General features: G+C 42.8%; 1 protein-coding gene across 1 annotated transcript; it reads right to left on the minus strand.

The window, feature by feature from the left end:
* Positions 1 to 6472: 6472 nt before the first annotated feature.
* Positions 6473 to 10474, minus strand: TIM13 (translocase of the inner mitochondrial membrane 13). The gene is made up of 2 exons (XM_086779987.1): positions 10285 to 10474; positions 6473 to 6814 (listed from the first exon to the last, which is right to left on the minus strand). Exons 1-2 carry the CDS (start codon positions 10393 to 10395, stop codon positions 6665 to 6667), a joined length of 261 nt encoding a protein of 86 aa, XP_086636113.1. The 5' UTR covers positions 10396 to 10474; the 3' UTR covers positions 6473 to 6664.
* Positions 10475 to 13256: the final 2782 nt, after the last annotated feature.

Genomic DNA, 13256 nt, shown 5'->3' on the forward strand with positions numbered 1-13256 from the left:
AAAGGAGATTATGAAGGAACTGAAGAAGAGCAAAAGAAAAAGGACAGATAAGAAGATGAGGGGTATCATTCCAGGAGTCGCTGAGGAGTCCAAACACCTGGAAGCGGAGCTGGCCCAAGACATCGCCTCTTTTCAGCAACAAGTGGTGGAGCACCAAGAAGCAATTCAAGATGCTCAAGAAAAGTTCCATGCCAAAGAAGAAGAATTCACAAGGACTATTGCTACCACTAATGAAGCCCTCGCCCCGCTGCTGAACAGAAGGTACTTCATCTTAGGACTGAGAGGAAGCAAACAAACAAAGCACATGCAGAGAAGGTTAAAGCCTTGAATGACATGATCACTGCCTAGTCGTTGGAGATTGAATAGATGTCCACTAGCCACAAACAAGAAGTGGAACAGATCACTCAGCAACTCAAGGCCAGCCAAGTATTGGCAACAGAGAGGCTCAAGCAAATCTCAAGCTTTGGAAGCATCAGCAAGAAGGGCACAGGAAGCCACCACACTTAGACATGAGGAATTAGATGCGGCTCGAATGGTTCGTGAAACGACCATATCAAATCTTCTATCAGCCAAAGACTCAAGAATACAAGAATTGGAGCGCCAACTTGCTGTAAGAGTAAGAAGTGCAAGATAGGAGCTGCCGGAACGAATTGAGACTACTGATTGAACAAGCCTCAAAGATAGATTCGTTGCCAATGACTCCTCGAGCCCCTCCTCAAACTTTCGCTTGACTAGCATATACAGTGGATCCACTCTTTGTGTGGGCAGTGCAGTTTGGTACTGTTGACTATATTCTGGTATGATCAAGTATTCCCTCCGCCACGCTGGCTACATACCAAAATCTTCAATTCTGGGAATTGCATCATATGTGATAATGTTGGTATAGCCCCCTCTTGTATGTACAGGATGTGCTTTACTCCATCAGCGATAGCAGTAGCTGATCATGAATGTCACACTCCTGATTTCCAGCAGATCTGCTAAACAAGGATTAGCCAGTTTTGTGTGTTTTGCGACATTTGCCCATAAAGTTCCTTCTCCTGCCATTGGCAATAACTCCTTCAATTATGGCATTGGTTCTCGGAGATGATATAGTTAATAAGGTTGCCGTGTAGACGTGACTACAGAGTAAGCTTCTAGCAATATGCCTCTAGTGGGTTCAAATGGTGTGATTTGCATCAACACCTTGAACATTAGCTTCGGCTTCAATAATGAATTGCCAACTTTGATTAAACTTTCATACTTTGCGCATGATAAAGACTCAAGAACAAGGTCGTCAGTATAAGGCTGTATGTCATCCTGAGGTTGAATTGGACGTACCTCTTGAATTGGGCTTGGTTGAGACAGGTGGGGTGCCGACAACTCCTCGAGGGCGAGTGTCAATGGGAAATTCTAGAGGGATAGAAGGGAGACGAGAGAAGATGCAATCTGCCTCAGATTTGTTAGTAGGATTAACACTAGTATAGGGATGTAGTAGTTTACTTGCTATAAAGGAAAACATAGGATAAGTGATAGGAGTGGAAGAACTTTGTCCGGAACTAAAGTTGTCGACACTGTTGTCTAAGATGTCTGAGTTTTGTAACACCCAACACCAAGTACGTAGGTTTAACACGATGGGATGTAGGGGATAGAAGAATATATCACTGGGGTCTGTTAGTACTAAATCCCCTTGAAAAATACCCATGATTATAGTTGGGTCTACATCTAGTTTTGTATTTTGCTTAATTAGTGTTAAATCCCCTAAGCTGAGGTACAATCGTACTCTAGAAGTGCATGTCGAACATCTCCAGATCCTCTTGAGGATTTTGAGGTGGAAGAAATTATATGCCAAGTATACGAAGTGTGAGTTCTTCAAAAGAGAACTCATATATCTAGGACATCCGATTTCTTGAGATGGGATGAGCATAGACCTTGGGTGGATATAGAAGTTTTTAGATTGGCCTGTTTCTCAAACCGTAAGGCAACTTCAGGCATTTTTCGAGATTCATCATCTTTCTCAAGAAGTCGGTGAGGGATTATTCACAATTAAGGACGTAAATCTAACCACTTGATTTCTTGGAACGAGAAGCTTAATGAGGCTTTTTGAGCTCTCAAGTTTGAAGGAACACCTCTATTGGCCTTGCCATATCCTAGCAGACTATTTGCCATTGAGACAGATGATGCTAGCGATTTCATAATAGGCGCAACATTATTCCAAGATGTCAAATGGCACACTCGTGAGAAGGAGTGGTTATACATGCTATGAAAACTTGGCAACATTATCTTTACTGAACAGAGTTTATTGTGCTCCTCTAGTGTACGATTTTATATCTTGATATACAATCGTACTCTAGAGGAGCACGTCGAACATCTTGAGGATTTTGAGGCAAAAGAAATTAATGCCGAGTATATGAAGTGTGAGTTCTTCAAAAGAGAACTCATATATCTAGGACATCGGATTTCTTGAGACGGGATGAGCATAGATCTTGAGTGGATATAGAAGTTTTTAGATTGGCTAGTTTCTCATACCGTAAGGCAACTTCGGGCATTTTTGGGATTCGTCGTCTTTCTCAAGAAGTCGGTGTGAGGGATTATTCACAATCAACCGTACCTTTCACGGACCTCCTTCAAGGAAGAGGACGTAAATCCAACCAGCCAATTTCTTGGAACGAGAAGCTTGATGAGGCTTTTCAAGCTCTCAAGCTTCAAGGAAGCACCTCTATCGGCATTGCCAAATCCTAGCAAACCATTTGCGATGGAGACACATGCTACTAGCGATTTCATGATAGGCACAACATTATTCTAGGATGGATGACCTTTGGCATTTGAAAGCAAGAAGCGAGACCTTTGGCATTTGAAAGCAAGAAGCTAGACGATACCCAAGTCAGATGGTACACTCGTGAGATAGTGGCTATACATGCTCTGAAAACTTGGCGACATTATCTTTACTAAACCAAGTTTTTTGTGTTGACCCACCATGAGTCAATTAAGTATATTTGTGATAGACTTGAGTTGAGGGGGAGGAAGGCACGATGAATTGAGTTTATGCAAGATTTTGATATGGAAATAGAGTTCAAAACGATATCCTTTGCGGATGCCTTGAGTTGAATCGGGGAAGTGAACTCTTTGAGCTTCACCAGGAGTAGGGATGACCTTTATGACTCTTTTAGAGGGCTATGTGAGACCAACAATCATTTTGATTGGAATTGGCAACAAGTCCAAGCAAGGAGCTCCACTAATTTAGACCAAGACTCGAGAGTCATGCCATGTATGGTGTGGCACATGGTCAACTCATTTTGTTATTCCGGATAACGCTGAGATTAGGAAAAGGATCTTGTATGAATGTCATGCTACTCCTACAATGGGTCATCCAAGGATACAACGAACCTATGATTCGATGAAACATACGTTTTATTAACCTAAGATGAAGGCGTATGTTCAAGATTATGTGGTAAAGCGTAGTCAATGTCAAGTAAATAAGGTTGAATGCCTTAGGACTAAAGGTATGTTCCATCCTCTAGAGATCCTACTTCCATGGACTTCATTGTAGGTTTGCCGCGAAACAACAGAGGCACGATGCTATCTTGGTGGCGATAAACAGATTGACAAAGATAACACAATTTTTACCCGCAAAAGTGCTAGCCAAGGCAACTCAATTGGCGCAATAATTTGTTGAGTAGATTTTCAGATTGTATGAGCTACCTTTTGATATAGTCAATTATAAGGACTCCAAGTTTTTTGGACACTTCTGACAGCTACTTTTCCAAAGATTCGAGACTACATTGAGTATGACTTCCTCTAATCATCCTCAAACTAATGGGCAAACAAAGAGGGTGAATCATGCTTTGGAGGATATGCTTTGTGCATAAGTCTCCAAGAGACCATTACATTGGGAGAAGTACATCCCGAAGGTCAAGTTTGACTATATTAGTGCTAAGCATGCGGCTACTAGATATAGTCCGTTTATGTTGATATACGAATACCAACCTAGATCCCCAGTGACAATTGGACTTAAGGGTATGCAGATTGATGTGGCTAGAGATTTCTTAATAGATATACAAGAAATGCTAATCGGTGCACGAAGTGTCTACAAGATCATGCACAGTTTTATGCCTATAGACAACGTTCACCGAGGGAATGCTAATTTATTTCAGAGTCCCAAGGGTTTTGAGACGACGTGTACGAGGAAGGTATCCCCTAGGTATTGTGGACCTTACAAGATCTTGAAAAAGATTGGTGAGATTGCTTATAAATTGGAATTGCCTCTGAATGAGAAAGTTCATCCAATCATTCATGTCAGTCAACTGAAAGAGGTGGTGGGAGCTAACGATAACCTTGTTGCCCCTCGAGAACTTGTTGAGGTTGAGAACTTGTCCTATGTTCCGCACAAACCCGAGAGGGTGATAGATCTCAAGGAAAAGGCAGCCGAGGAACAAGTTGATCTCTGAATAAAAGATAAAGTGGAGAGATAGGACAAAGGAGAACTCAACTTGGGAGTTAGCAGCTAGTTGAGTACGTGCTTTTCTAATGAGTAAATGCTTGAAGACGGGAAGTATGTCATGTCTCTCGACACTAATCTATGGATTAGGGATCTAATCCAATGGGATTAGGGGGCCCCGAGATTAGGGATTAGGTTGCAAATACTTGGCTAGGGTTTGAGGATTGATAAAATACGCTTAATGGTTGTTTGCAGCAAGTTAGCTATTTATGGCACAATTATCACTATATAAGTGAGCTTGGGTTATTCTGAGACACAATTGTGTGGATGTACCAATGAAGGTCTGGCTTGGACGAAGAGAGCGCGCATGCTCATGGCAAGTACGTACGTTGGCGTGTCCAGGGTTTTGGACAGGCTTCGGTGGTATGGGACACCAGAGTTAGACATGGGCCTATGGGATTAAGCATAGGCTGGCTCAGGAGAGCTCGGTGGATGCCGGTCGCAGTCAGGAGGCGAGCTACCCTGCTACCTCATGGACCTACCTGTGATTGGAGCAGGTTTTGGGAAGGCCTTCCAATGAAAGAAGCTGGGCGGAAGGCTCTGGAAGGGAAAGCCAGCAGGCTGGTAAATGGAGAAGGCAACAAGGGGGGGACGCTGGGGACTGAGGCACACTTCGTGCGCTGGCAGGAGGGCAACTGGAGGCAGGAAGAAGGGAAGGGGTGGGGGGGGGAAGCAGCTAGCGACCAGGGAGCTCCAGCTCCATGTTCCTCAGAGGCAGAGCTTCGAATATGCATGCTGCCAAATCTAAGCTAATAGACTTGAACATCAAGCTTGAGGAGCAAAAGGGTACAGTAATATGATAAAATGCCATGATTACTGCCTGACCTGTGAGATCCACTTCAGGCTAAATGCTTGTAATGCTTCATCATCGAAACTGTTACCGCGGTTTCTCCCTCTCGGACGTGGTGCCCACCATGCCAGGCATGTCGACAGCAAGTGCCACAATCACCAACTTGATGCACTGCAGGTCTTGTTGAGGGGTGTTGCCCGCTTGGGAAGGGCTGGACGAAAGGGGAGGGGAGGATTTGCAGGCGGGAAGGTGAATGCTACTGTGATCCACACGACGTCAAATCCGTGGGGGCATCACGTGCAGAAGGCCACATCATCTGCCCCTTGCTGGTGCGAGGTTAGGTGGCCCATCTAATGGTAGACAAAGCACAGTCCGGTTAGACTTGAGAGAACTTGATCCTTTGTAGAAAGTGGGAACCAGTACTTTGGTGAGGCAATGAGACCTTGAGATGAGGGAAGTCATACTGCCCTTGCGACATGGCCACTGCACTCTAAAACCAGGCCTAAGGAACACCTAATGGCCACGAGAAGCTGAAGGTATTCCTTGGGAAGGCCAGGAAGCAAACCATGACAAGGAATCCAATTGGTCAGAGTCTAGAGAGTGGCCATGCTTCCACCTAGCGAAGTACAGATGGGCGCTCCATACTGCAACAGGGCTCAATGACATGCTCTTGTCCACAAGGGTGGCTGAGTCAAAATCTATCCAGAGATAGCCATGGCTGAGGAATTGAAGGTAAACAATGCACCCCTACTTGCAAATAAGAGCAGCTTGCAGCAGGTCTCTAATTTGACCCTGGACAACGATGAATTTGCAGACCAAGGTCATGGCTTCTAAAGAAGCCAAAGATTCAAGAGCAGCAGGACGTCTGAAAAGAGTAAGTTGAGGGCAGAATCGATCAAGATGGATACAGAGGTAGTCTCCAGAAGAAAAAGAACTAGAAGAGAGCACAGTGCTAAACAACCAGCAGCCAAAAACACTGGAGAAACAAACTAATATGTACATAGATATTCCACAGTAGACATGCCAATACATTTTTTATCTCAGACAATGCATACTGCAATTTATTTTTTGATTGGTTATGTTCCTTGTTTGCTTTGAAATAACGTAGTTAAGAAAGAAGACAAAACTTTTCACGTAACATCTAGCTTCACAAGCTCTACTTAAGTGTCGGCATCAAATGAGGAGTGTTTCCAACTGTTGCATCAAAATTTTAAGGTTCTTGGAAGGTTGATTATAGACTATGCCATCCTAAAAAAAGGTTACAACTTACTATCTGATTAACTGTCCTTCTCTTCATAGAATGTGGCTGAAATCATTAATGGCATGCCTCCACTATAGAGACCACAAGAAGTACACCTGCTTTTTTTTTAAAAATCTGGTTTGTCTTTGACAAGGCACTATCACTGAAGCCCTGAATTCACTGTCTTGCTTATGATGCCCATAGCCTCTATATAACGTTCCGCACACCTCGATATACAACTGCTCTCGCTACTACCCATACTGGAGCTGGGTTTTGTTACACACTTAGTGAAGCATTTGTCTCGAATGGTCTGTCAAGACACCAGGAAAAAATCATTCATTTCAGTAGAAGATGAACATAGTATAGCTAGCCCTCACATCAACCTTACAAATTCTGTGTACCCTAACCACCTTAACCTATACCTTATGTTCATAGTAAGGATCTTAGTAAGGAAACTGCTAACTCACCATTCATCCAAATCTCCTCTTAGGCCATGATATATATACATAAGTGGACTCTCGGCTCCCAAGGATGGAGACCCAATACTCTAGCCATGCATTACTGACCCCACCAGACGCTGATGTGTCACTGGCATCAACTCACTCTCTCTCTCTCTCTCTCTCTCTCTCTCTCTCTCTCTCTGTGGATATCCTTCAACAACATAGTATAGCTAGCCCTCACATCAACCTTACAAATTCTGTGTACCCTAACCACCTTAACCTATACCTTATGTTCATAGTAAGGATCTTAGTAAGGAAACTGCTAACTCACCATTCATCCAAATCTCCTCTTAGGCCATGATATATATACATAAGTGGACTCTCGGCTCCCAAGGATGGAGACCCAATACTCTAGCCATGCATTACTGACCCCACCAGACGCTGATGTGTCACTGGCATCAACTCTCTCTCTCTCTCTCTCTCTCTCTCTCTCTCTCTGGATATCCTTCAACAACATGGTGAGATACAATCACAGAGGGGAGATGCTATGGCTGCTTTGCATCCTATTCTGGAGGAGGATGGTATCACTGTATGACCACATTGTCGTCATGTAGCATCACATGGATACTTTACGTTATGTAGCTAGTTTTGTGCAGATGGACACATTGTACTACCTTTTTGGTCTCATAGATCCTTTGGGTTTTTTGAAGACGTTAATCTCTCTCTCTCTCTCTCTCTCTCTCTCTCTCTCTCTCTCGGCGACCTCTCCCCTCCAGAAACAGAATGACCCGATCAGCAAAATGGGAAAACCACTTGGGGAAACTCATGGAGGCCCTCACCCAAACATCAAGTACATTTTACTGTTGCAGGAGGAACACTTTGATAAACAGAAAAGAGATATGCAGGACCTCCACAACGTGGAAATGGCAAGACATGAAGGGCCAACACAAGAAGGAACTAGCTGACCTAAATATATCCCTAGCCACGAGGGATCCCTCTAAAGCCCTAATGACTGAGTTGGCTCAGCTCGAGAGGGAAAATCAACAACTCCAGGAGAAATTGCAGGCAGCAAAGCTAGAGATCACAGAGACCATGACACACCTCATGTGCAAGTTTGCATGGAACAGCATGTCTACGCAGTCAGGTAAGTACGCGACAAGAGAAACTAGGATTCATGGCTTTGCAAACACGGGACACCTTCACAAGCATCAAGGAGATTTTACTGTTGCAGGAGGAACACTTTGATAAACAGATTAGAGATATTCACAACCTCTACTAGGTAGAAATGGCAAGACATTAAGGCCCAACACAACAAGGAACTAGCTGACCTAAATATATCCCTAGCCACGAGGGATCCCTCTTAAGCCCTAGCAACTGAGTTGGCTCAGCTCGAGAGGGCAAATCAACTCTGGGGGAAATTGCAGGCAGCAAAGCTAGAGATCACAAAGAGTATGACACACCTCACCTGCAAGTATGCATGGAACAGCATGTCTGCACTGATGCCACGTGGCACGCACCTATTGGTCATCTGGTCCGCAGTCTAGTCGTGGACACAAAATACCGACAGTCCCAGATCTGTATCATATATATACGTGCCTTGGATTTTGCCAAAGTCATCTGCTTTCCTCAACATTGGACTTCACACGGCATTTCTATGTAGGCGAAATGCTAGCCAAGAGTGTACAGTAGGTCACAGGGCTGCAGTTGACGTTTTCACTCAGTCATATCCATTGTACTAGAGATTCAGTTGTATTACCTCTTCTTGTACATAATACAAACAGTAGTTTAAGACTGTTGCGTGTGATTCCTCCACACTCTTCTATCTCTGAAAGCCCTAGCACATAGGCACACGTGTTCTATAGTTGCCTAGTGAACCTGATATTGACCCCGCAGAGCCTGGAGGTTTACTTCAGGGTCTCAAAGCAAGCATGGAGGCCATGTCTCACCGTCTCGATCGGATAGCTAGTGTTCCATATTTGGATTCTACCGAGGCTTTTGCTCTTCAACATGGGCATAACAATTCTCAGGACGAAGTGGTGAAACTTTATAGAGGAGGATTTTTCACTCCTTTGGATGTAGGTAAAGATGTATCACTCCCGGTCCAACTGGCTAGCTGTATTTTCCTTTTATGTTTTGCTGGCATACAGTTACCTACATATCACATGTATTATTTTTGGTCTCATAGACCCTTTGCGTCTTTCATATACATTAAAAAAACTTTATTTCTCCAACTTTGCTTATTCAAAGTCCGCCTTGTGAATCTAGAGACAATGTTGAGCCTGGAGATCAACAGCCTAAAAAGGAAAATTTAACCAAGGTCAAGGAAAATCTTTGAGAGACAATTGAACAAGAAATTTAAAAAAACAAACGAGAGAGTCAATGGCTCTTCAAACAGGATTACATGAGGAGCACAAATATTTAGCAACATGAGAGAACATATCTGCAACAAAACGACAATCAAATAGAACATGCCTACTTTAGCAAAGCTTGAAAGTAACAGCCATGCAATCATCACCTACGACACTAAAGCTGATAGGATTAGAATTGTCCAAAAATCAAAAAAAATTGAAATTGCTGTATTTCCTAACAATAGGGGATCACCAGGTGCCTAATGGGTTTTCTTTTTTTCTTTGGTTTGCTGTACTAAGTGACAAACTTGTGTTGTCTGCATGCTTGTACGTGATTTCATAGGTCATTATGGCCTCTAGCAGACATTAGTAAAGTTCTCTCTCTCTCTCTCTCTCTCTCTCTCTCTCTCTCTCTCTCTCATATCAAGCGTCCAAGTCATCACCACCCACACTTGTCCAGAGGAGAAGGGAGCACAAATGCTACAATCAAGCCCACACGACGCAACGCGACTATGCAACCAGAGAGGCCACAGTCTCTCTAGAAAGCCTGAGTCCTGACAAACCGGCCCCAGAGATCTAAACCTGCCAGCTGCAAATATAGGACATCCTTAGCTGCAATAGAGATGTGCCACCACAGGAGGTAGACATTGCTGCACTGTAAACCATTCAGGAAGAGGAAAATGACTTTGCCTCTCCACGGGCTCACATAGTATGTGGGCCCATTTTATTTAAGGGATGTAGTATTTCACACATTAGGTATTCATAGACCATACATTCTCTGTCTCACAGACCCATCGGGTCTTCTGTAGACGTTTAATACTCTCTCTCTCTCTCTCTCTCTCTCTCTCTCTCACACACACACACACACACACACATATCAAAGCGTTGATCTGTCTATCTCCAAGTTGACTAACAGGGTAACGCCAGTCATATGACCCCGTCCCTTATGTTTGTGGCGTTTACTTTATGAAACAAAAGGACAATTCACAAACCTCGAATAATTCTTGCGCATATGCTTGGGCAAGCTGTTGCTTCAACTGATCCATGATGACCTCGTTGGAAACAGTAGGAGAGCTAGCCGAAGGAGAACCAAAAGCGTCCATGGCGGGCACAATACTAATTCTCCTCCCAAGCTCCCTAACACATTTGACCTAAGACGCACTGGATTATTATTATTATGGGACTCGTAACCTCTTACTTATGCGTTATGTTTTAAGTGTGGTTTAATGTACTAATAAGCACGGTCTTAAGGTTAGAAAGACACTAAATGAAAAATATAAGAATCTTTCCAAACAAGCTTAAAGAAATGTAAACGAAATTTCCATATAAATAACTAATTTCAAACCATACGAAATTTCCTTGGGTTTTTCTCTTCCCATTCAAATTGGTTTGATTAGCTAGAAATTTAGGTAGCAATGGGAGCAAATGCTAAATTTAAGTGCATATAATGAGCTCTTTTCATAAATATGGGGCAAGCTCTAGCTCCAGTGGTAACACCCTAGGCCTATAGATATATAGTATATAATTAAACTCTCCAAAAGCATCCACCCTAGGCAATCTTACAGTTGAAATACTAATATTTCATATATATATATATATATATATATATATATATACCTAACATGTATATATATATATACCTAACATTTCACCCTATGCACCTAAATGTAATATATATATACCTAACATTTCACCCTATGCAACTAAATGTAATGATTCTTAATCATTACTCTTACAAAGGTTCAAAGTTTAGTTTAGTCCCACACTAAAGACCTCGACCTCCACCTCTTTTTCTCCCAAGCAAGTTTGCTTTTTGATACCCATTTTACTTGTTTTTTAGTAAATTGATTGTAAGAAACAAATTTTCAAAATGCGTGTCAATTATAACAAACCAAAAAAAAAATAGTGGTTTTGGGCTCCTTACCTGACAGCATGTTTTCCAATCATGGAATAAGCTGTTTGGTGGTACCCATCCCAGACAACCACGTTCTCCTTTTCCAATCATGCAACAAGAGAGTGGTTCCCATCTTGGACGATCAAGTTCTCCTTTTCAAGGTGGGACAACCTCTTTGGACTCATTGAACCACCAACCCTTGGCCCCACCTTGCATCGTGGGGATCATAAGTAATCGATGGCTCCACCAGGCATATTCTCTGATATAATGAACTCACCCATGGAAGTCACATATCCACGAACATTGAACGTATGTCTAGATGGTCATTGGTGGTCCTTATTATTAGGTTCTTGCAACCTGTTAAGTGGCACCACTAAGAGGCTTTTCGCTATGTCTACAAAGTGTCCCGACAACCACTCTTGCAACATCGCGAAATGGAAATCTCTTTTACAAAACCATCAAAAATTGTTGGCACTGTGTCCTCATCTATATTGATTGGAGCTTTTCCTTTCCTTTTTCGAGAACTTTAGGTAGTAGAAGTGCTTGCATTAAAATCTTCAATTGCTACATCCGTGCTTATAGCCCATCCAGGTTCTTATGGTATTGTCATTTTGTCTTGTGTCCTAGCAATGCGCTTCCTAAATCAAGTGTTTGGTGCCATCCTAGATGAAAGGAGTGAAAAAAGCCTTATTTAACATACATAATGTAACCCATCTATATATCTCTCACACACAAATGCACACACACACACACCCATCTCACCTCTCTCTCTCTCTCTCTCTCTCTCTCTCTCTCTCTCTCTCTCTCTCTCTCTCTCTCTCTCTCTCACATGCACATATATACAAGTATGTACAAGCACACGCGCATGTACCCGCACACATGCACCTTGCAAGATCTAGACGAGACCATCACCATCCAAACAGTGGTCAAGGAAGGTTTGAAAGAACATCAAATTAGAAGTTACAACCAAAGTCAAAGGAAAAAGAACTAAGGCAACCAAAGGCCCTTCCAAGACACGTTTCCCATTCTTAAGCATGGATTATTATATGATAATCTTCACTTGCTTTTTTATTGCTGACAGCATTATGTGCGGGGGTAGGGTTCACAGTCTTCAGGTCATGAGCCTAGAGAGTTGGCCATTTACTCCACCCCACGATTGATCTCTCTCGACTAATTTTAGAATCGAAATTTCAAAGAAATGTATGCAGTAAATAGATGGGCTTTCCTCCTCCACAAGTCCTTCATAGCTATCACTCAAACCGAAGCTACATGGTAGAAAACAAGAGTGTTACATTGCAAGGAACCAATAAGCATGGCAGAATATGAATGGCTATAAAGGATAGATAAGTAAGGATGGATAGGTAGCGGCCTTTGGATAAGCATGGCAGAATATGAATGGCTATAAAGGATAGATAAGTAAGGATGGATAGGTAGTGGCCTTCAGATATTTGTGGGCAATTTATATGATGCATGGTCCATGGATGGAGATAAGGAGGGGTATTTAGGTGAGCAATGCCAATGATTAATTGGGAGCTAGTATTTGCATTAGTTTTTAGGACATGGTAATCATGCAATAATCACTTATCATTACAAAAACGATAAGATGGGGTCTTAAAATAATCAAACAAACTTAAGGGTACCAAGATATGGATTGCTGAGAAACTCAACCCAATGCAACTCAAGCAAATTGGCCAAGGTCGGAGCAGCTTGGAGAAGGAAGGCAAGTGGACAGTCTATCATGCGAAGGTAATGAGGGTTTTTCAAAGAGAAATCTAAGAAAAAATACCATGTGATTTTTATGACCCCCCCACCGACCACACCTCTCCCCCTTTTTCTCTGTCTCTCTTACCCACACACCCACTCACCAAACCCCCTCTCTCTTTTACACACACCCACCCACCTCACTTCTCTCTCTCTCTCTCTCTCTCTCTCTCTCTCTCTCTCTCTCTCTTATGCACACCCACCACAACTCTCTTTCTCTCTCCTGAGTGTGGACACACATGAACCCACCCACCACACCTCTCTCTCTCTCTATTGAGAACACACTCACCCACAAGTGTGTGTATATAT

Source organism: Cibotium barometz, chromosome 3 (assembly GCF_041138505.1).
Source record: "Cibotium barometz isolate CiBa-2024 chromosome 3, ASM4113850v1, whole genome shotgun sequence".
NCBI lineage: Eukaryota > Viridiplantae > Streptophyta > Polypodiopsida > Cyatheales > Cibotiaceae > Cibotium > Cibotium barometz.

What these genes read in the sequence shown, in the direction of transcription:
- TIM13 (XM_086779987.1), bottom strand. Translation starts at nt 10,395, where the DNA reads ATGGACGCTTTTGGTTCTCCTTCGGCTAGCTCTCCTACTGTTTCCAAC. An exon ending in ATGCGCAAGAATTATTCGAG is followed by an intron (nt 6,815 to 10,284) that starts GTTTGTGAATTG and finishes GTGTCTTGACAG; the next exon opens with ACCATTCGAGACAAATGCTT.